Source organism: Heptranchias perlo, chromosome 6 (assembly GCF_035084215.1).
Source record: "Heptranchias perlo isolate sHepPer1 chromosome 6, sHepPer1.hap1, whole genome shotgun sequence".
Lineage (NCBI taxonomy): Eukaryota > Metazoa > Chordata > Chondrichthyes > Hexanchiformes > Hexanchidae > Heptranchias > Heptranchias perlo.
This window is the reverse complement of record NC_090330.1, coordinates 45,968,471-45,993,550: the sequence shown is the minus strand read 5'-3', so window position 1 is coordinate 45,993,550 and position 25,080 is coordinate 45,968,471. Positions and strand designations below refer to the sequence as shown.

Here is a 25,080-nt window from a genome sequence, read left to right as displayed (position 1 = left end):
TTCGCAGTGAGTCCGGCGATGCTTTCATGTGAGCGAAACGCTCCGACGTGCAAAGCATGGCAAATGAATCCCATCCCGGCCACAGGATCCTCACCTCCCTGCCGCAGTTTTCTCTTGGCTCCGTTCCTTGGACTCGCGCCTGTCTCCTCCCACAGGAGCCAGAAAAAGGTCACAGATGTTTGGAAAAATATTTAGGTCAGTGGATCATTTCCTCCTCTTCCAGTCATAGAGGTTTGCTTTCTCCGACGGAGGAAAAAAAATTACAATCCGGTTTGAGTGCAATGTAGAAAAAAAAATTCTCTCTGACCGATTTAACGATTATTTATCCCAATTTTTTTTGCTATCAGTTTTCCTTGATCATCACTTTATACGAAGAGTGACAGAATTGCATTGATTATATAATCAGTTTTTTTTTTGTAAATGCGCTTCTGCCGTTTTGATAGTTTCTGTAGTGATTGAGAAGTCTGCGGATTTCACTGTTTTCATTCTGCAGGTTTAGTTCCGTGCCTTGAGATGCGTTTGCAACATGAGATACAACGAGAAGAAATCATGTAGGAGACCGTATTTCATGCTCATCCGCAGCCGCCCGGTGGTGCCCAGTGACCGCTCTCGGATCGCCTCACCTGACAGCAGCAGCGAGTCGCCCACGTGGAGACACACGGCAGGTGTCAACAGCGGCAGCAGGTAAACCTCAGCCACTCACTCAAACTCACTCACCACAATCACCGTCTCTTCTACTGCCTGCTTCTGCTTCCCAAATGTTCTATTCAAAAAAAAAACTTTCAGGATCGGCTGTGTAGATTTAAGCGGGCCTTTTAAAACTCTCAGGTTCATTTTATATGTCTATATAAACGGCTATTATTTGTTGCTTTCGGGTGCGAAATCGTCCCTATTATTTCAGGACTTTGTGCGGGCGGTGTTGAGAGAATACATTTTTGGTTCCCTTTGATTCTTGAATGTCTTATGCAACTTTGAAAACACATTAATCTATACGTGACTGATGCTCCGTAAATTTTGAATGCTGAATGTCATGATAAAATTACAGTAATGCGTGCAACTTTTTTTTCGTATTCTCTAAAAAATGCAAATTTCCATTGTGGAAATGAAAATCACACGTGTTCACCGCCTAGGCGGGTGATCTGCTCTGCCAGTTTACTGCCCAGGCGGTGAAGATCAAAATCTACCCCACTATATGTCTGGGTTTTACCGCGTTGTTTTGTTGGAGTGTACTGTAGGTGTTTTCCCAGGGGCATACAATACAAGGTAACAGGGTGTCTATGCCATTGCTAATTTATTTAGCACATTTTTGTCTTAAATTTTGGTATAATGGATTAATGTACCAGATATCTTCCTTGGTTCCCCTCCCCTACATTATAAATTGTTTATTTTTGCTACGTCCTTAGTTCCGTTCATTCCATATACCATTCCAAGACTGAAAGGATGTCCAGGCAACTTACACAAAGGCATACACTTCACCCTTATTGGCATGTATGTTTCCTCACTCATTATTGCTTATCTAGAGGAAGTGCTTGGCAGAAAACTGGAAAATAGACTTTATTACACTATGTGCTGCACTAATTCACAATGTTGCAGGATCATGTACAGATAAAGTCATGTTAAACCAGTGTTGTGATCATTGTCTACATGATTGATATTACCATACATCCTTAATCTTATCCATGGATTTTTGCTAAATGAAAGATAGGTGTTGTAGAATCATAGAAAAATTTACGGCACAGAAGGAGGCTATTCAGCCCATTGTGTCTGCGCCAGCCGAAAATGAGCCACCCAGCCTAATCCCACTTTCCAGCACTTGGTCCGTAGCCTTGTAGGTTATGGCACTTCAGGTACATATCCAAGTACTTTTTAAATGTGATTAGGGTTTCTGCCTCTACCACCCTTTCTGTCTCCTTGGCGAAAGCAACAACCAAATTTCCCATGAATGCACGGCAAGTGTTATACCATTTTACAAGCATGTGGAGGACTCCCATGGCTCGAATTTAACAAAAACGATAATCCTGCAATCACACATTAACAGGAGTTATTAACAAGTTGCCCCTACCCCACCCACAATAATCTGACACCACCTTTCAAAGAGTTACAAAACTTTGTAAATTGTGGGCCTTGTGCCCACAAATAATTTTATGTATAATATTCCTCTCCAGTTAGTACTATTTTGTTATACGCAGTACCCTCAAATTCACAATCACTTAATTTGAAATAGATAAGTCTAGGATGAGTTGCAGATACAATGAAGCCCACTTATAAAACAGCATATTAAAATCCAAAATGTCAACAATTTGGCCAAAGAAAAGATGTTTTATTGTAACACTTTTGTAAGCTGTAAATGCATAATATCACAGATGATGCCATCTGATTTACCATTTTCCTTTTCCTCCTCTGACTGCTGCTACTAGGCATTCATGACTATTAACACTTAATCTGCTTAACCCAGTTTCTAGTGGGGTGGGTGTGGGCCAACAGCACAAAACTGCCCATAATTTAACACTAACTTGAATGCCTCACTCATGATGCGTTTACCTAACAGCTCTGTTGTCAACATCAGCACCGATTTTGCCAATAGTGCTGTAACATATACGAGGTAATGATTAGTGTCTGTGGAAGTGCAGAGACCCATCTGAAGAGGTGGTTTCCCTTCACACAGCCAGAGGCAGTCGAGCTGGAGCAACTATGGAAACTGCGGCCAAGCAATGGTATCACCACCCACCAATCTATCTTTCCATGGTTCAGGCTGTTGTCCAACCAGCCTATAAAGACCACTGATGCAGTTTGCCAATCACTGGTGAGTGCAAACATTTCCCAGGCAACAGGCAACGATCCAGTGCCAGAAATAAAAGTCACATTCACTGTTGTTGTCACTGGCACTGCAGAATTCCAACATTCCTCTGATGACCCAGCTGATTTACAGTAGCTAAGCCATATGGACCAGAAAGGTCCCAGGTGTCATTGATCCACTGTCAATGCTGAATTGGCTGATCTGAGCCAGAGCAATGGTAGAGATGCTCCAATTGGAAGTGGTTCTATAATATAAACTAAACATCAGAAATGAAATGAGTGTGGGATGGGGATGTGGCTAAAACATATTGCTAGAGCAGAGTAGAGGGAACTTTGCTTCTATCTGTAGCCTGCGCTATGCCTGACCTGTGCGTGCTTGATTCTGACATTACCAAAACATAAGGAGAAAAAGCATTCCAGATCCAGCACTGCTAACCCTCACTTTAATAATCACTCAAAAATATAAGGGGCGGGAAGCTCTGTATTGATGAACATCTTTTCATATATCATTTAAACAATTATTCCTCTTATCAACAACAACAACTTGCATTTATATGGCGCCTTTAACATAGTAAAACATCCCAAGGGGCTTCACAGGAGCGTTATCAAACAAAATTTGACACGAGCCACATAAGGAGATATTAGGACAGGTGATCAAAAGCTTGGTCAAAGAGTTAGGTTTTAAGGAGCATCTTAAAGGAGGAGAGAGAGGTAGAGAGGCGGAGAGGTTTAGGGAGGGAATTCCAGAACCTAGGGCCGAGGCAGCTGAAGGCACGGCCGCCAATGGTGGGGAGATTAAAATAGGGATACGCAAGAGGCAAGAATTGGAGGAGCGCAGAAATCTTTGAGGGTTGTAGGGCTGGAGGAGGTTACAGAGATAGGGAGGGGGCGAGGCCATGGACGAATTTGAAAACAAGGTTGAGAATAAATTAGACCTGTATTTATATTGTGTACCGTGACCAGATAGGGTAAAATAGGCTGGCGTCATGGCATCTCACAAAATTTACCGATATATTTTAAAATTATCTTCACATTTTCTGTCAGGTATTTTTATATATTGATCTGTGATTCCTGGATTCTATCTCTTAAAAGAAATATTCAAACATCATGTAAAACATTTAACCAGCAATAGCAACAGCAACTTGCATTTATATAGCACCTTTAATGTAGTAAAACGTCCTAAGGCACTTCACAGGAGCATAATCAGACAAAAATTGACACCGAGCCAAAGATGGGGACATTAGAACAGGTGACCTAAAGCTTAGTCAAAGAGGTAAGTTTTAAGGAGCATCTTAAAGGAAGAGAGAGAGGCAGGGAGATTTAGGGAGGGAATTCCATTAATTCCAATAATTCAGTGCATTACTGAAATTTCTGATAGCTTAATCTAGCAAACTACAGATTTTTAATGTCTTTAAGCACCTAACACACTGTATTTTTTTAAGTGCTCCTATATCGAATATAGAATTCACTGTACAGCAAAATAAACATCTTTTCAGTGAATTCCATGTTCCATATAACATGTTCTTATTACAGAGCTTCAGTGAATTAGGAATACAGTAATATATCCTGTTTGACTTTGTTGGGAAATCCTAAGTGAAACTGGCATCTCGTAAAATTCCTGCCAGTATGTAAAGTGCATCAGCTTTGAACTGTGTAATCCAAACTCAACCACTTTAGAAACCCATGGCACAGGCATTGGTTATGTGCTGTTATTAGTTCAGAAGTGCTGAAATGGAAACAAGATGTGAATTACAAGTTGACTTGTGTATCCCAAATAATAGCTGTAAACTACTTTCAGAGCTTGCAGTTGTTTTTAGAGGTTATTTTTAAAGCTCTGCTCTCCTATCTGCCCTGCCCCATCTCAGCTGAAATGATGGTAGGGATGCTACAATTGCCCTCATTTGGGAGGGGAAATTTATCTAGGGTTTCCATGCCTGACCAGTATCCAGTGACTCCTACTGGAAGGTACGTGTGTGTGGAAGTCAGGTAAGGACAGGATTAGGATTGACTGTGATGCCTCTGGTGTTGAATAGCCTGCCAGTGCTAACACATGAATAATGGTATTGGAAAGTAATCAGTCCTCATAGAATCCTACTACAGCATTGAGTTAACGTCACGAGAGGACGGAAGGAAAAGAGAGGGAAGAAAATTGGTAAGAAAAGTATTATGTTATAGAGTAGCAGATACTGAGGATTAATCTGAGTGAAGAGTTATGATGAAGTTATAAACAAGGAAAAGTTTGAGTAATTCATGATAAGTGCTGGAACCCAACCTTTAACTGACTTGGAGGTATTTATTATTAAAAGTATACTTCTCAAAATATATCATCATGCACCAGGACTGCGGAGTATAGTTGTGAGGTTAAGATAATTTGACATATGACGTATGCCTGAGGATTGGGAGAGTTTGAGAAACCAGCAAAGGGCGACCAAAAAATTGATAAAAAGAGAGAAAATAGAATATGAAAGTAAACTAACAAGAAATATAAAAACGGATTGTAAGAGCTTCTACAAGTGTGTAAAAAGGAAGAGAATAACAAAAGTAAACGTTGGTCCCTTAGAGGCTGAGACAGGAGAAATTATAATGGGGAATCAGGAAATGGCAGATGCGTTAAACAAATATTTTGTATCTGTCTTCACAGTAGAAGACACAAAAATATACCAGTAATAGTGGGGAACCAAGGGTCTAATGAAAGTGAGGAACTTAAAGTAATTAATATCAGTAGAGAAAAAGTACTTGAGAAACTATCAGGACTAAAAGCTGATAAATCCCCCGGACCTGATGGCCTACATCTGAGGGTTCTAAAAGAGGTGGCTGCAGAGATAGTGGATGCATTGGTTATGATCTTCCAAAATTTCCTAGATTCTAGAACGGTCCCAACGGATTGGAAGGTAGCAAATGTGACCCCGCTATTCAAGAAAGGAGGGAGAGAGAAAACAGGGAACTACAGGCCAGTTAGCCTGACATCAGTCATCAGGAAAATGCTGGAATCTATTATAAAGGAAGTGGTAACCCCGGGCACTTAGAAAATCATATGATTAGATAGAGTCAACATGGTTTTATGAAAGGGAAATCGTGTTTGACAAACCTATTAGTTTTTTGAGGATGTAACTAGCAGGGTAGATAAAGGGGTACCAGTGGATGTCGTATGTTTGGATTTTCAAAAGGCATTCAATAAGGTGCCACATAAAAGATTGTTATGCAAGATAAGGGCTCATGGGGTTGGGGGTAACATATTAGCATGGATAGAGGATTGGTTAATGGACAGAAAACAGAGAGTAAGGATAAACGGGTTATTTTCAGGCTGGCGGGCTGTAACTAGTGGGGTGCCGCAAGAATCGGTGCTTGGGCTTCAGCTATTTACAATCTACATTAATGACTTAGATGATGGGACCGAGTGTAATGTATCCAAGTTTGCTGACGATACAAAGCTAGGTGGGAAAATAAGCTGTGAGGAGGACACAAAGAGTCTGCAAAGGGATATATATTCAATGATTGGGCAAGAAGGTGGCAGATGGAATATAATGTGGGGAAATGTGAGGTTATTCACTTTGGCAGGAAGAATAGAAAAACAGAATATTTTTTAACTGGTGAGAAACGATTAAATGTTGGTGTTCAGAGAGACCTGGGTGTCCTCATACAAGAAACACAAAACGTTAGCTTGCATGTATAGCAAGCAATTAGGTAAACAAATTGAATGTTGGCCTTTATTGCAAGGGGGTTGGAGTACAAATGTAAGGAAGTCTTACTACAATTGTACAGGGCTTTGGTGAGACCTCACCTGGAGTACTGTGTACAGTTTTGGTCTCCTTATCTAAGGAAGGATATACTTGCCTTAGAGACGGTGCAGTGAAGGTTCACTAGATTAATTCCTGGGATGAGAAGGTTGTCCTATGAGGAGAGGTTGAGTAGAATGGGCCTATATTCTCTGGAGTTTAGAAGAATGAGAGGTGATCTAATTGAAACACATAAGATTATGAGGGGGCTTGACAGGGTAGATGCTGAGAGGTTATTTCCCATGGCTGGAGAGTCTAGAACTATGGGGCATAGTTGCAGGATAAGGGGTCGGCCATGTAAGACTGAGATGAGGAGGAATTTCTTCACTCAGAGGGTTGTGAATCTTTGAAGTTCACTACCCCAAAGGGCTGTGGATGCTGAGTCATTGAATATATTCAAGGCTGAGATAGACAGATTTCTGGACTCTAAGGGAATCAAAGGATATGGGGATCAGGCAGGAAAGTGGAGTTGAGTTTGAAGATCAGCCATGATCTGATTGAATGGCGGTGCAGGCTCGAGGGGCTATGTGGCCTACTCCTGCTCCTATTTCTTATGTTCTTAAAGGGCACTTTAATGTTTGGCTTGTAGACATACCACTGTATTATTAGTACGAAAGCATCATGCCATTTATTTTCTGCAATAGTTCATCCACAGTTGCAGAAGATAAAAGTTGTGATACTATATACAGTGAACATTTTATTCACTGTATATAATATAATTTTGTTTATTATGCATCCATTACTGTTGGTATTATAGTCCCTACCAAATAGATTACTTCCAATCCCTCCACAGAAAAATGTGATCAATACAAAATACATATTTAAAGTGGTTAAAACCACAATTAAAGTACAAATAAATGAGCCTGTATAGAATATCCAGCCCACTTTCCCAATCACCCAGTTGGTTAAAGTAGTGATTAGCTCAGCCATACACATCAGGAGGTCAGTGATCCACAGTGTGTGCTGAGTTCGCTGATCTTAGTTGGAACACTACAATTAGCATAAGTGTCACTTGGTTAGAGTGGGGGAATTAACCAGGGTTCCTATTGCTGATCAATATCCAGCGCCCTTGCTGGAATGCTCGTGTGGACATCAAGGGCTCGATTTTCCAGTGAAGTAGCGGGTGCATTGGGGGCGGGGGGGGGGGGCTCCGAAAATCGGGGAAATCCCGTTCGGTTTCGGAGCCCAGCTCCAACCCACTGACGTCCGGGTTCCCCATTGACGCTTCTGGGTGCCTCCCAATGCGGAAGTCCCACCGGCAATTAAAGCCGGCTGGATGATCATTTACATAGTTGTTGAGGTAGTTTAAGTACTTGAAGCATGTAATTTTCTCCACATTTTGGCAGGGGTGCGATTTTGAAGCATCCTCAGCGTGTTTCCCATGCTGTGGGAAATACTGCATGTTGCAACAGACGTGTTTCAGCCAGCAGCCAGTGGGAGATTCAAATGCTTATTTGACAGATGGGGAGAAAAGGTCACTTATTGCAGCAGGGCACTCTGTTATTTCTGACAAAGATTTGGCTACAAGATCTTTGTGTTTGCACTGAAAATTCTTACTTTCCACTCAAAATTCTGCTGTTCAAACATATTTAACTACTTTGCGGACCCCCTCAAATTCACACCGTCAGGATGGGGGTGGGGGGGCGCCATGGCTGCATTCACCACTACATCCGAGGATGAACAACATCACCAGCCTCGCCAGGCACGGCATCCATCTCCGCCACAGGCACCTGCACAAGAGCACAGAGGGCACCAACAGAGAGCGACGTCGCAGGAGGCATTACCCTCGCCACAGGGCCTCCAGACCGAGACTCAACTTCCTGGACCTCTGAGGAGCAGTGCATACGGAGGCTCAGAGTCAGTCGCCAGGTAGTAACAGATATCTGCAGCCTCCTTCATACCGAGCTGCTCCCAGCTGGGCCGAGCAGCATCTCCTTACCTGTCGCTGTCAAAGTCACCACTGCCCTCAACTTCTTCGCCTCCGAATCATTCCAGGGTGCCACCGGGGACATCGCCGGTGTCTCTCAGTCGTCTGCACACAAGTGCATAAGGCAGGTCACCGACGGCTTGTTTCGCAGGCCCCCTTGCAGTACATCAGCTTACCCATGGATGACCTCAGCCAGACGGAGAGGGCAGTGGGATTCCACTCTGTGGCTGGCTTCCCATGGGTACAGGGTGCAATCGATTGCACCCATATAGCAATCCGAGCACCTCCACACGAGTCAGGACTGTTCATCAACAGGAAGGGGTATCACTCCATCAACACTCCGCTCGTTTGTGACCACCGCAAAAGATTCCTTCATCCTCTGGGAATCCAACATCCTGCCCCTCTTCCATGCACGGAACACCCTTAAGGGCTGGCTCTTCGGGGATAGGGGATACCCACTGCATACGTGGCTCATGACACCTCTGAGGAACCCCATCACCGAGCAACAGCGTCGATATAACGACAGCCACATCGCCACCAGGTCCACAATTGAGCATGCTATAGGGCTGCCCAAGATGCGATTTGGGTGCCTTGATCGTTCTGGGGGAGCGTGTTAATACGCACCAGACAGAGTGGGACGCATTATAGTCATGTTGTACCCTGCACAACATGGCAGAGCAGAGAGGGGTGCCGCTTGAGGAGGCCCCATCCACATCTGCCACCAACATTGAGGAGGCGGAGAAGGAGGAGGAGGAGAAGCAGGAGCAGGAGCAGTAGTAACCCATAGGCAGAGCAGCGACTCACCTGGCTGCTCGTGAGGCCAGGGAGTCACTGATATGTGAACGGTTCTCCTAACATCAGACAGTGTGAAGAGTCCAGTCCCCACACTACCTGGATAGAGCAGCGCCCACACCAGCAGGCACCACCCCCCCCACCCCTCTCTGCACAAGACAGGCCCGCAATAACACATACACCCACTGTAGAGTGAAACAATGGATGGCATCAAGTGTCGCCGTTCATGGTGAACCTCATGAAAGGGCCCTATTACAAAAGCCAGTCAAGAATGGCCAAGACGTGGCAGTAGTGGTGACAATAATAATATTTAATGTGAGTTTAATAAAAAGCTAATATAAATAAAAAACACTCTTGTGCTTACCCTTCGTGCTTACAAAACCTTCGTCTTTCTCTTCCGACTACTCCTACGTGGTGCATCCCCTGTGGCTGCAGCAGAGGTAGTGGCAGGTTTCTCTTGTTCATGCCCTGACCGATTAGATGTTTTGGGCCGACACCCTCTGGGTTTTGGTGCCTGTGAAGGAGGCCACCTGGAGAGGAGGCAGCATAGTGGGTACTGGTTGAGAGGGGGGCAACGGGTGAGATGTGGGAGCGCTTTGAGTGCCCTCCCCACTTCCGTGTCCCCTTTCGCTATCATCCCTCCCCTGGGCCAGGCCCACATCACTCTTACAACTCTGCTGGACAATAGTTTGGAGGACATGTGTGAAGCCTTGTAAGGCCAGTGCTAATGTATCCGTCCACCTGCTTAAGGCAGCAGAATGTTGTTCACTGTGAATCCGAATGGCCGTTATCAGGGCCTGAATGGACTCATTTGTGAGCCGTGCTTGAAGCTCAATGAAGGCTAGCCTTCTCTCCATCGCAGACATTCCCGCACTTACCCGTGACAGTATCTCAGGGAGTTGCTCATGTTCCTGTGACACTATCTCAGAGGTTCCTTCCTGTACCTGTGCCACCATTCCACTCATGCAGGAGTTAGACTCCTCCATCCTCTGCGCTATTGTGGAGTGTGCGTGTGGCGCCTGTTCCAGCACCTCGTAAATGTGCTGCTGTCCCTTGATCATTCTCCTTTTAAAAGATGACCCCCAGGGTTCAGCATCTGCGTTCAGCTGAGCAGAGCCTGGAGAGGAGCACTCCCACCAAGCAGACTCTCCGCAGCTGCCCTTGCCACCAGCATCTGCTCATGCTCACGTGTGGTAACTCACCAGGTGCCAACCCAACTAACTGAGGACTAGGACCCACCGAGGTGTGAGTATCTGCGCTGGTGGATGGCTCGCTAAGATGTGACGGTACACCCTCAGAGGCCGGTAGGTCCTCTGAGGAATCACCCTCTGCCGTCACAGCAGTCGCTGAAGGCCCTGTAAGAGAACAGAAGGCAATATTAAGTATGATCACAGATGTGTCATGTTGCGATGAGCATACTGAGGTGCTGAAGATGGCAAGGCATGTTAACATCAATTCATATTGTGTGTGCTGAATGTTAAAGTTATGTCACCAGACGTTTGTCGGGTGCCAGTCTCGGCATCCTGGACGGACAGGCACTCGAGGATTTGGCTGAGCTCCAGTGCCTCCTGCTCTGCGTCCATGAAGACGACAATTTGTTGCGGCCGCCCTCCGGTCCTCGCCCTCTCCCGTGCATTCTGAGCTGTAAGACTATAAGAGACCATAAGAGATAGGAGCAGGAGTAGGCCATTCGGCCCCTCGAGCCTGCTCCGCCATTTAATGAGATCATTGCTGATCTGATTTTTACATTCTACTTTCCCACCCTTTCCCCATATCCTTTGACTCCCATGCTGATCAAAAATTTGTCTAACTCAGCCTTGAATGTATTCAATGACTCAGCCTCCACAGCTTTTTGGGGTAAATAATTCCAAAGATTCAAACCCTCTGGGAGAAGAAATTCCTCCTCATTTCCGTCTTAAATGGGTGACCCCTTATTCTGAGACTATGCCCTCTAGTTTTAGATTCCCCAATGAGGAGTAACATCCTCTCAGCATCTACCCTATCGAGTCCCCTCAGAATCTTGTATGTTTCAATAAGATCTCCTCTCATTCTCTAAATTCCAATGAGTATAGACCCAACCTGTTCAATCTTTCCTCATAAGACAACCCTTCCATACCCCGAATCAACCTACTGAACCTTCTCTGAACTGCCTCCAATGCAAGTATGTCCTTCCTTAAATAAGGGCATCAGAACTGTAATTAATACTCCAGGTGTGGTCTCACCAGCATCCTGTACACCAGCTCTCTTCTATAAGGGAAGAAAGTACAGACGCGTAAGTGAGTGATAGTGATGTGACCAACCGATGAATGCGTTGGTTTGAGTGCGGCTGAACGTGAAAGAGATGCATCAGGGGGTGAGTATGAAACAGAGCCATGACATTGTATGAGGATTGGGTTGAATGGTAGTGGTGGGGTGACTAATGGGGAGTTGAGGAAGTGCTGAGGAAGTGCAGGTAAGTTGAGGATGAGCCATACGTGGGTGTGGGGAGTGATGTGATAGAGTAGTGTTGGCAGTGCAGAATGAGTTGGGGGGTGGGGGCGGTGATGTGGAATACGGAATGTAGGAAAATCAGTAAGTGTACTCACTTTGACTGACCTAGTTAGGTCATTGAAACGCTTCCTGCACTGGACCCAGGTGTGGCAGATGTTGCTGCTGCTGGTGACCTCCTCTGCCACCTCAAGCCAGGCCTTCTTGGTGGCAGAAACAGGCCACTTCCTCCCGTCCGCCAGGCAGAACACATCCCTCCCCCTCCTCATCCCATTCAGTAGCACCTGGAGTGAGGCATCACTGAATCTTGGTGCAGCCTTGCCCCTGTGCTGCTCCATTGTGGTGTGTGGGTGTTTGCTCCAGGAGGAGCCATTGGAGGACTGCCCCTTTAAATAGAGCTCCTCCAGCTATCAGCCTGTGATGTGGGTGCGCAGTCTGCCCGCTACGCAGCTTTCGGACGGCAAACCCGGAAGCCACGTTAAGTGGCTCCAATTGACTCGCATGTGAAATGGACATTTTTTTATTGGGTGGGTTACCCATGGGCCCAATCACCCCCCCCCCCCCCCCCCCCCCCGCTGCCATCCCGCCTCCACACTAATATCGGGGCCCAGGTGAGGACAGGATTGGGCCAGCTGTAATGCCTCCCTCCCCCGCCCCTTTCCACAGTGAAGTAGCTTGCCAACACTCAGTGTCTTGGCTCACACAGACAAATAGCCACTCTTACTTTTCCTCTTCTACCCCCTGATCTCTGTGATCCAACAGTCACTCCTCACATCCTTTCTCAAACTACTAAAGATAACTATTCGCACACAGCCAGAGTGACTCTTAGAAAATTTGTATATGATAGCCACTTACCACTTCCAGTCGCAAAAGTTGAATGCTGTGGTACAGTATAATTCTGCTGGGATCTCCACATTTTGGCTCAGGATCTGGAATTTTTAATATAGTTCTAAGCAAGTAAAGGCTTCCATCTGTTTAGTATTTAAAAATAATAGGAGGTAGGATGATGAATTACTAAAGTGTATGCACTTCCTGTGTTTTTTTAACTTGTATGTGCATTTAAGCCTATGTCACTCCATAATATGTTGACCTACATCAACTTTACTGCACATAATTTTTGTAATTCTCCATATCATCCACTGTTACAAATATGTAATAACATGTGTAATGGGGTCTATGGAGAGAAAGGGGAAAGGGAGGAGTCTGGGCATGGAAGGCTGCGATTTTCCTTGTGGGGCCCGAAGGAACACTCCAACTCCTCCTGTTCCCACAAAGGAAATTTTTTTTCCACTTACCTGGAAGGCCTCTTCGTCCTTCCCACCACCTGCGAAGCAATGGCAGCTTCCCTGCTCAGGCTCCAGTTAAAATGCCATTGGGGTCCTATTGACGACATAGGACCCGATTAACATTTATGCAAAAGGCTCCAGCCTGAGTCTGGCCGGCGCCTCATCCACCACCACGGCATATGGCATTTAAATCTGAGATCGGCGGGAATGGAGCAGGAAACGGATCCACTCCATTTTAACTGCTTGCCTGCTCCATTCCTGCCCAGCAGGTAGAATTAAAATCCCCCAATATCTATTTTATATTGTAGATGGTTCAGTATTATATATTCATGTGGTTCGGTATTACACAAAATTATTTCATAATTTTCAGTAATATTCACTGGAAATGTTATTTGAAAAAATGAAAAATAAAGTTGAATTCTCAACAAGTTTGAAATTACCTTAAAAGATTTATGTTAATGCTTCAGCATTTTCAGCAGTTACATTTAGCAATATAGCTGCCGACCAGCTGTGAATGTTCATTGTCCTTTACTGTATGCCATTTGCAGCAATTTTGCATGTTGTGTTGCATTATGTTAGACAGTTCCTTTTCTTCTCCTTTTTCAGAGGGGAGAACTCCTGCTGACTATGTACCTTGCCTGCATAAGAATATGGAAAATATATTAGTAATTTACAAGCCTTGTATTCCAACTATTACATGAAAACCCCTACATTTGTAAGGCTGTTAGTTCTGGTACAAAGCCTTTATTCCACAGAGAAACCCCTGCAGTTCTTCCTCAAGCAGCAATTTTCAAAACATAAGCCCTAACAAAGATCTCTGTGTTGATAATTAACTTAAAAATACCTGCCCAGTGACCATTATCTGAATGCTACGTAAGACAAAATTTAAGTTGTGGAGCTGATATTATTAATACTTCCCTGACTGTTATATTCTTCCCTGACTATTTTCTTCTTGAAGGAGCTGCATTACTTCTATGTGATCTAGAAAATTCTAAAGGAACATTATACACTAAAGAATGACTACATATACTGGACGTGTGTATATTATACAGCAACTGAATCGGTTTCATGCTAGACATGAGCTATAGAGATCTCCAAGGAAAGACTAAAGTGCCAAGTGCATGATGTTTTTGAGGTCTTGATAGCAATCTGGAATTTGGATTAAAATAGGTTTTTGTATCCTAACTTTCACAACCCCATCCATATCCACGTTTGACAACATAAGAGTTAATTTTTAATAATGTATGTGTAATTTTATTACTGCAGAATAATTGAAAATCTTTTAATATTCACTTTTTTTTTGCAGTGATACCTTTTGCTGTTCTCTTTAATTTAGGATTTGTATATCTTTAACCTCACGGTGTTCCTGCACTCAAATCAACATTACATGAAATTAAATGACGGTTAAATTACAGACATTAAGGAATAACAGAAACATAGGGAAGACATTTTGAGCGGTGAGACAGTGAGGTAATGGAGATAGGTGATAAGTTAGTGGTGAAGTCAGGGCAATTATTTTCTGTTTTATATTATAAAACAAAATTTGCTTTTTAAAAAAGAAATGTATTTCATTGCTGAACAATTTTTATATTACAAGCATTTCATTTAAGCTATAACTTCCGTTTGTCAGCAGTATATGAGGTAATAAATAGCTCCTGTGCTGATTGACTGCCAAGATGTTTAATCAAACCTACAAATAGTTTATTGCTGGAAAGAATCCCGCTAAGTTTATGGCTATACAATAGGATTTAAAGATTTCATTTTGTTATCCTTGAAAATTGATTAAGTTTAATTATTTTAAAATTTTATTGGTTATTCTGATGTCATAATAGGATGGTGCTGGATATTTTCATTTATAAAAACATGCCACGGATTGGGTTAAACGCTGCCTTTTTTTAACCTAATGTATCATACGGTAATCATCAATTACATGACTCAGAATCTATATTGTGTCTGGCCTTCAATTATATCATCATATAATGCATATGTGAATGGAGGAAATGGCTATATTTGTGATCATTTTGTGAGCAATTATTTACAGTATTTTATTAATCATAATATATGCGTTGCGATAGTAATAAACACGAGTAACAGACTCATTGGACATGGTACGTCTTTACACCAATTGATTCCAGCACTCCATGTACTTGTCTTTAATGGCACCAAAAAATATTCAAATTTTTAGCTACGTGAGATTTTCAACATTTGATATCAGAACATTTGAGTTTTAAACAGTAATGTTACAGGAGTAGTTTTGTATTCCCCATTTGAAACAGATCTCATCCTCCTCTGCAATGAGTATCATATTTGCACCCATGAGTATTTTGACATTACTGATATAGATGATAACAAATTTACAAGCATAAAAGTTGCTTTGAGAGCAGTTTCCTTCAGAATGTCATTTTTTTTTGTTGTTGAGGTCATCCAAATCATTGTAATATATTTGTATACTTTTGAACATGAAGCTATGATGACTATAAAAACAAACATAACTTCTTTTATATATGATTTGTTTATGAAGTCTCATGTACGAAAGATTCCTTATCAACTGCCAACAATAATTCCATCCTGCTAGTTTAAAATATCATTGCTGGTTTATAGAGAAATCACACTTGGGAAAATGTACAAAAAACTCATGTGCAGCCCCTTTACTCCCTTTTATTGTCCATATGAAGATTATATAGTAGCTTGCCTTCTACATATGTCCTTTCCACCAAGCTACCTTATGTAAATGAAGAGACATTTGTTGTGATATTAAACACTTACATTTATACATATGCTGGATATTAGAAAACACTGTTGGAAACCATTTTAAGCCAATATTATAATGTTGGCATAACACACAAAGCTGATCATGTGACATTTGCATGTTGCTTTTAGTTTAATCACCAGTTGCCATATTTTCTGCTTTCAGAATTTGGAGTGCTAAAATCCCAATTTTTAAAATTTTAATGACAAGGAAAAAGAATTGTGGCTCATCTCTTCACTGTTGTACCATTTTGCTATCATTAATGCCATAGTTCTGGCAAGCTCGACATGGATACAATAATCCCTTCATTTTTCTTTCTTTTTAGCCATGTAGCTTTATGGCCACTGAATTCTGCTAATCAGCAGTGGAGTGCTCAGTTCTGTTGAACTATGACTCAAGAACATATTTGCAAAGCACATTTCTGAACACAGCCATGGAAAAGCTCGCTGATGCCCTGGTTACAAGTAATCCAGGGATCTGTATTTGGGCCTCAGCTTTTCACCAAATGTATCAATGACTTGGATGAAAGAATAGAGAGTTATATATCCAAGTTTGCAGATGACATGTAGGCCATTCAACTCCTTGAGCCTGTTCTGTCATTCAGTTAGATCATGGCTGATCTGTATCTTAACACCATTTACCTGCCATGGTTCCATATCCCTTAATATCCTTACCTAAGAAAAATCTATGAATCTCAGTTTTTATAATTTCAATTTATCTACCCTCAACAGCTTTTTGAGGGCGAGAGTTCTAGATTTCCACTACCCTTTGTGTGAAGAAGTGCTTCCTGACATCACCCTGAATGGTCCAGCTCTAATTTTAAGGTTATACCCCCTTGTCCTGAACTCCCCTACCAGAGGAAATAGTTTCTCTCTATCTACCCTATCAAATCCTTTAATCTTCTTAAACACCTCAATTATATTACCCGTTAATCTTCTATACTTAAGGGAATACAAGCCTAAGTCGATGCAACCTATCCTCATAGTTTAACCCTTTCAGTCTTGGTGTCATTCTGGTGAATCTGCGCTGCACCCCCCTCCAAGGCCAATATATCCTTCCTGAGGTGCGGTGCCCAGAACTGAATGCAGTACTCCAGATGCAGTCTAACCAGAGCTTTATACAACTGTAGCATAACTTCCACCCCTTTGTATTCCAGCCCCTTTGAGATAAAGGCTAACCATTCTTTTTTAATTATTTTATGTGCATGTCCACTAGCTTTTAGTGATTTCTGTACATAAACCCCTAATTCTCTCTGCTTCTCCAGAGTTGCCTTTGGAGGCACGACAGGTGCTGGCAGCTTGCGCATAAAATGTAAATTTCGGGCCGGCCCCGGCCTCCCAGTTGGAGCACACGCTACCTGCGCAGTGCCAGATCTGGTCCCAAAAACCAGTCCAGATGAATTTCTGCCGCAATGTCTTTGTCACAACAGCCCTTAAAGCAGATCTTATAATCGAATCATAATTAATTTACCCTGGTCTTGGACCGAGCCTTTGTGATAGCATTCCTGCCTTGAGGCAGTAGATGCAGTGTTTGAACCCCAGATCCGGACAATCCCGGCTCCGGCTCTGAATTCTGGGTTGATATCCAGTAGGGTATGGTGGACGTGGATGGCCCCCTCTCACTGTATGGGTTGTGGGAGCCCATAAAACTATCCTGTCATATAGGGTTAACCACCCTATCGACTGGTATGAAAATGGTTACAGCCATGGAAGGAGTGTTCACATCATGGCCTGTCAGACTGTCAGTCAGCCTGCGAATCCTTCCACAACTTCACACTATTCTCCTCCAAGGGAGGATTGTGAAGATATGGAAACAACAACAACAATAACAACCATAATCCTGTTCTTTTTTGGCACTACAATGGTACACTGTTTGTGGATGATGAATTAACAAAAGAATAAGATTACCTTTATTGCCTTCCTTATTACTTGAATATAGCCTATCCTCCATACACCTCAGTACCACCAGCCTTCCCCTCTGTAACTCTGATTTGGAGTATTTAGGCATTATGTTAACTTTGACTTTGTTCCCTTTGCTGTGCAGTCATTGACAGTTCCACAGGTTGCTTCTTATTAGGGGTTATGGGGAGCAGGCAGGAAATTGGACATGAAGCTGAGTTCGGATCGGTCAATGCCCTGTGGGTGGCGGAGAGGGCCCAGGGGCTATGTGGCCGGGTCCTGCTCCGACTTCTTGTGTTCTTTAGATTTGTGGTTGGGATCAGATCAGCCATGATCTTATTAAATGGCGGAGCAGGCTCGAGGGGCCGATTGGCCTACTCCTGCTCCAATTTCTTATGTTCTTATGTTCTTATGTTCTGTCAAAGGAACTGGAGACTAGCCTGTAGAAAGGCCTATTGTGAAAATCATAGTTATCACAACTTTTCCCTGGCTGGATGAGAGCTAATGCTTAATGCTGGTGGAGGATAAACTGCATTTAAAAAAATGAGCACAAAATCAAAGTTGGGTAATCTTACCTTATTCAGCAATAAAAATGTTCAACTTTTCTCAATATTAAATTCATACTATAACCTCAAATTATATTGTATTTATTTTATTCCTAAATGTAATTATTTCAGTGCCTTGCTAATTGTATGGATAATTACTGCTGAGGGAGCCTGTCTGATAGCCTTGTAGTGCCAGTGGATGCTAAGAAAGACCTTTGCAGGTCAGATATTTACATATTCTTGGATTTTTGTACTGGAACAATGTAAAATTAATCAGTATGTTACCACCAGCAGTAATTCCACTGCCATCCAGTAGTAGGAAAACCTGTCCCAAATCAGAGTTACAATTCCTCCATACTGATTTAGGAGCTCCCTTTTGCTTTTCAAACTATTACTAAGTCACTTTTCCCAATTCCAAGACTTGCTGAATGTCACAATGTTAGGGAAACATTGTGATTAAAAAAGAGGATTAGACAAATGGCACACAAACTCTGACCACAAGATGAATAATTCAGACACAGTTGTTGTGAAGTATTAGGCAAAGGAGGTTTAAGGCAAACAGCATAAATGATGATTTGATACCTGAATTCCAAATCACCCAGAATGGATCCTCCCTCTCCCTCTCCATTTGGAAAGTGTAAAAACGATCTGATCCCGTCAGTTTCCTACTGGGCGGGTTAGGTTAAAATTACCCCCAATGGTACTTATTTGGAATGTACAAAGCTGTCAGCATCAGAAATACCAGAGCCACAATATCTGCAGCCTCTTAATTGACCTGTGTGTGAACCTATCCAGTAATTACTTAATATCAATTAAACTTTGTAGCCTGAAAAGAACAGAAGCTCTTCTTTAGCATCAGAATAATCTTACATTTCATTTGGCATAATGTTCCTAGCTTCTCAAAGCACCATGGTGTAGAATTTCCATGCAGGTTTTACCCTCCCACACCCCCCTACCCCCCACCTCCAATCATTTGACTTACTGTAAGCAGCACCATAGAAGATTCACCAGTATGTTTAGATAATAATGTTTCCTTTTGTTTTGATTCGTATAAAGTAAAGATTAGTAATTTTGAAGGTTTGTATTTTGCTAGTGTTACGTTTCAGGATTTTATGGCCATTTGGCCAAAGACGGGGGGCAATTTTGACTTTGGACGCTAGTGTAAAATGCGTGATATCGGTTTCACCACTCGTTAAACACATCTCCCGATTTTCGTTTCCATTGAAGTCAATGGAGGTCATTAATTGGAATTGAAGGTAAAAATATAAGAAAAGTAAAAAAGAATGAAAACAATTGAATTAGAGAAAAAGGGGGTAGGGGGAGATAAAGGTTACTAATAGTGAGGGGGTGACAGGTGGGGCTCAAATTAACGTAAAAAGGAATGTAACTAGTCAAGCCCTGAGTTCTGACTGCCATTCTAATGCCAGAAATAAAATAAGATTACAGGAAGAAAGCTTTTGGTTTATCCTTGGATGCACCGATAAAATAAAATAAACATGCATAAATGCTTTTTAAAATAAATTTTATAATTAATAAGCAAGAAAAGATAATACCATGATTGATACAGCCAAGAGATTTATTGTTGTTCCCATTAATTATTTTTAACTGTGCTACATTTATTTGTTAAGAACATGATGATGCATGCAACAGATTTTGTTTGAAAAATATTTATTTTACCATCAGGCTTTCATGTGTGTCACAAAATGTTGTTAAACATTAAGACAGTTGATACAAATGAGGGAAATAACTAGCTGCATTTCCACAGCATGTTTGGCAGTGAAACATTTATTAGCACTTGCAGTAAAGGGGATTTTTATTCATCTGTGAGGAAAATGTCTCAATTTTTTATCAAAGTGATGTTCAGTCCATGGTATGATAGTGCATTGTGTTGGTGCTGCAGCTCATGATTATTCGAATGGGCAGGGTGATTTCCTAATCTCTTTCATCTTCTTTGGTAGGGGAAGGAGAAAATCTCAATAAAAGCTGGATGCTTCTGAAAGAGAGTGAAAATTCTAATTCAAGCATCTCTGTGCTGCTCTTGTACACCTCTTGGGCAATATTGTCCTTTTTTTTTAAAAAAGGCTTCATAAAATTTTTAGTATTGTCTTAGAAACAGTAAACATAATGGTAGGTGCATCTATGTAACATGATTTTACTACGTCATGTTGACAATTACAAATTCAGTAACATTGATGAACAAAATTTAGCCAGTCACGATTCACCTGTACTAATGCTCCTCCTTATTGGAACAGTGGATGGCAAAGCAGATGACCCTATGAATGCTTGGAAGGATCCTATGGCATAAAGGTTGAATGTAAGGAATCGTACAACACCAGGTTATAGTCCAACAGTTTTATTTGAAAATCACAAGCTTTCGGAGATTATCTCCTTCGTCAGGTGAGTGAGTGAATGAGAGGTTCTCAAATCGCATATCTTATATTAGGCTGGGACACCATCACACCAATCAAAGGTGTCGTTGGTGTTCAGACAGGTTAGCCACGGAAAACAGTAGGTCCCAGTATACTGAATACACAATGGGTCAAATTACACAGACAAAGAGGGAAAGAGACCCCAAAGGCACCTTTGATTGGTGTGATGGTGTCCCAGCCTAATATAAGATATGCGATTTGAGAACCTCTCATTCACTCACTCACCTGACGAAGGAGAGAATCTCCGAAAGCTTGTGATTTTCAAATAAAACTGTTGGACTATAACCTGGTGTTGTAAGATTCCTTACATTTGTCCACCCCAGTCCATCACCGGCATCTCCACATCATAAAGGTTGAAGACACTGGTGACCTTCATTCCTTTTGGTAATGCAGTACAGATTGCTATCTTTGTGGACCAAGCCTCATTATGCATACGTCATTCACCGTGCCCAGGTATCGGACTGTGACTTTGGTGCTGTTGATCTGTTCAATGGGGTAGTTTATTCTGTGAGTCATTCACCTCCAGTGACCTCTGTATTCCTGAGCTTTCTGCTCCTGTTGCACTGAGATGCCCAACCATGGCTAATGCACCCACACTGTAGAGCAGAAAATTCTTCTTATACTATTCACTTCTGTTAGACTGCTGTGTTGATATTTCAAACCTTGCTCTTCCTTCATTTTGACTATTGCCTCTTCTGATATGGAGTTCTAAACTGACTTTTCCTTTATATCCTTTCTGCGTAATCCCTCAGTTTCTCTTGGATGGCCTTTAACGTGGCCTTAATGAGCAAAAGGCTGATTTAAATTTTTTTTCACCAATTTCCCATAACCAATATTTGGATAGGACCAATCCTCAGAACGGTGATAACAATGGATGAATAGCCTGTTTGTATTTTCTAAGGGTATTGCACCACCCTTAATGCACATTTACCTTTTCACCACCAAAGAAAACTATAACCCTTACTTAGAGAGAAGAGTAACAAAAACTTGCGAGCGGGTGGTCTTCCAACCCTGCTTGGGGAATGTTGGTTTTTAAAAAATGGCTGCATTGAAATAGTATTGTTTGTACTTCTGGAAACAACTGCTAGTTTTAAATGTGCCGTAAGGCATTGTAGCTTCTGGTAAACCCCTGTTCCTTATGTAAACTCCTTTGAATCATAGGAGTGTATTACATATTTAAGATAAGATAACAAAAGAGGAAGGCTTAAATAGCTTATTGACATCAACTGTACCTCAATATGTGTTGTTGTCTTAAAATGCATATTCCCTCTCAACAGAAGTGTTCACTGTTTCATGCCAGTTTTGTGGAAGAGCTGAGTGGTAAGTTCTGGGATAGCAGGCTCTTATCACTCAATTCACGCTGCATCGATTCAGACTTACTTTACTGGTAGTAGTCAGGTAATCACCTGACCATATAGCCAGTAATGTGCACTTTAAATGATTGTTGATTTTCATTATACGCACTGAGATTTACTTTTGTTTGCCATTTTGGATAATGTGAGAGATTGTTTATTGCTTGCGCATTTATGATGTAGCTACAGTCAGTGAAACAAATGATACAGGATAAAGTCAGCTTCTTGTAGTATATGACAACAACTACTTGCATTTATATAACAGCTTTAATGTAGGAAAATGTCCCAAGCTGTCCAACAGGGGTGTAAGGAAAACTGACAGTGAGGTGTAATAAAAAAAAAGGATGCCAAGCCAAAGAAGGATATATTCGAAGGTGTGACCAAAAGTTTGATCAAAGAGGTAAGTTTTAAGGAGGGTCTTAAAAGAGGAGAGAGAGAGTTGCAGGGACTTAAGGAGGGAATTCCAGAGAGTGGAATTTACAGGTGAAAGCATGGTTGCGGATTGTGGAGCAAGGGGGAGACCAGAAGCCATGAATAAGGCCATTCATTACTGTGTAGTATATACTTGTGGTTATCTTGCTATATATTTAGTATGCAGTAATTTAAGAGCCAAATTGACCCTCTTTTTATTCTATTATAAGACAGTTATGAAGATAATAGAATGTTAGTCTTGCCTAACCAAATTGCCCCTCTTTATTACATTGACGAGTCTAAATACTACTGCCAGAAAAGGCAAGGTATTTACATAATTAGGCATTTTAAAAACTTTTTTCTTTCGTTGTGAAATTTGGACAGTTCCGAATGTGCTGTAACATTCACCTATACCTGTCTCAGGTGTCAGTCACTATACTTTATATATAGTAACACTAAGGGGGTGATTTTAAACCCCAAGAACGGATGGGTTGGGGCGGGTGGGAGGTGAAAACAGTTGATTTTTTGGGTCGCAACTGCAAAATTTTTGGACTTGGCATTCCCAATGAGAAGCCTGTACTTTTCCGCGCCGACATTAAACCCGGAAATAAAACCAGGTTGCAGTCGTGACCCAAAAAACAACTATTTTCAACTCCCACCCGCCCCCAACCCACCCGTTCTTGGGGTTTAAAATCACCCCCTAAGAGAGAGGGAATTTCTGGGACTGAGCCAACATTTGCTTCTTTGTACCTTCTAGGGAAAGTTCATGGAATATCGGGAACATGTCTTAGGGGATGGAATATGTGGTTGTGGGAGAGGGAATAGAATGAGAAGAGACTGAACAAGCAGGTGAAAATAATATTTGAGCCAAAAATACTTTTAGGAATCAATTTGTTATAGTCTTTAGCATTTCAAAGTAAATTGTACAAAGAACAGGGTTTATCTGCCTAGTAGTAATGTAAACACTCTTAACATTTCTTGCGTGACTAGCAAATGTTCAATGAGCTAAATTTAGTAAGAGTACACTACAGACATATTTGATAACAACTCCATTATTTATTACTCCCTGGAATAAAGCTGTCTAAAGTGCATCGAGGATTAGAACTTTGAATGTTGTGGGATACACAGTTCACAAACACAAAGGAATTTAGGACAATTAAAGATAATGATAATACAGGTCATACTAAATCCATTATTCAACAAAAATGAACTCTGAACCTGAACCACCAGTATAGTGTAAATAAGATTTGGTGAAAGCGAATGTCTTGTAATCTGAAACATTCTGAGCAAAATTTCAGTGTAGTGTTGTAACCGAGAGTCTTTGAATGAGGGTGGGGTGCATTTTATATTGATTACAGCTATTGATTACAGCAGTAATGATACAAATGGGTGCAGTCATTCATGCTTATGAAGGTATGTGCAATATAGTTATAAACTTATTAAACCAGGTTTATAAGAATTCTCCCTCCCCCTATACAAAAGTAGACAGCAGCCCTGGAGATAGTACGGGACAAGTTAGAGAGGATGCTACTTCCGGCTTTCAGACATTTGCGGGCAGGATACAACTCACACTTTCTCAGAGCTTTCAAGATCTGGTTGCAACTATTAGATTAGCCATCCTGCTGATTACTGACCACCCAGATTCTGAGTCCAGCAGAATGGCTACTGTTGAAGTCAACCTACATGAGGCTACCATTTTCTCAGGACATTTGCACATGGGGATGTACTTTCCCCCAAATAGCTATTGAGGCTAGGACAATTGAAAATTTCAAAACTGAAAGTGATAGATTTTTCTTAGACAAGGGTATTAAGGGTTACGGACTCAATGCAGGTAGATGGAGTTAAGTTATAGATCAGCCGTGATCTAATTGAATGGCGGAGCAGGCTTGAAGGGCTGAATGGCCTACTCATGTTCCTATGTTCTTACGTGCAAGGCTTCCAGACTATCCCCTCAGACGTCTAGGCAAATAGCATGTAGCAGGCAGTCCAGGCAGATGCACAAGAGATGAAGGCAGCAGCGGCTCCTTCCCAGGACTAAGTTGGTCCTCAAGGGCACCCAGAAGAAGCACAAGAATAAGAGAAAGAAAAGCGGGTTTAGTCATTCAGGGGAAACATTGTGTGAAGAAGCTGTAGCTTGTAAAGTGAAGATGTATAAGAACTGTGTAATTAAAGACACGGTACACATTCTTTTTACTCAGTTATTCAAAGAGCTGATAGGTGTTGATTTTAACTATCAGCAGCCAACCAGCGGAGTGCACCAGCTGGTTGCTCAATCCTGCCAGCAGGAGGTCAGGTCTGGGTGGTCCGAGGTGAGGTATGAATGCGGAGAGCAGGGGCCTGGGCGGCAGTTGGCCATATTATTTCTTTGGAGCACCGAGGAGCCCTCCTGCTCTTCCTTTCCCCACAAAAATAATTTTTAACTTATCTTTTTGGTACCTCTTCTGCTGTAAAACTGGCCAGAGCGTTCATGCCGTATGTTCCGTCCAGTTTTCCATCAAAATTGCAGTCGGGGTATTATGTACGTCATAGCACCCTGATTTACATATTAATAGAGCCTACCATCTGAATCAGGCAGGTGATCCGGCCACCCATTGTTACTGGAAGTCCAGTGTCCTAACCAGCGGTTGTTAAA

At 42.0% G+C, this 25,080-nt stretch overlaps 1 protein-coding gene across 1 annotated transcript in view; it reads left to right on the top strand.

Annotated features, from left to right (window-relative positions):
- Positions 1–429: 429 nt before the first annotated feature.
- LOC137322520 (neuronal PAS domain-containing protein 2-like) overlaps positions 430–25,080 on the top strand; it is a 112,748-nt gene continuing 88,097 nt past the window's right edge. The window contains exon 1 of the mRNA XM_067985447.1: positions 430–684. Coding sequence (XP_067841548.1) covers positions 527–684 — 158 coding nt within the window. The 5' untranslated portion in view covers positions 430–526. The remainder of the gene's footprint in view (positions 685–25,080) is intronic.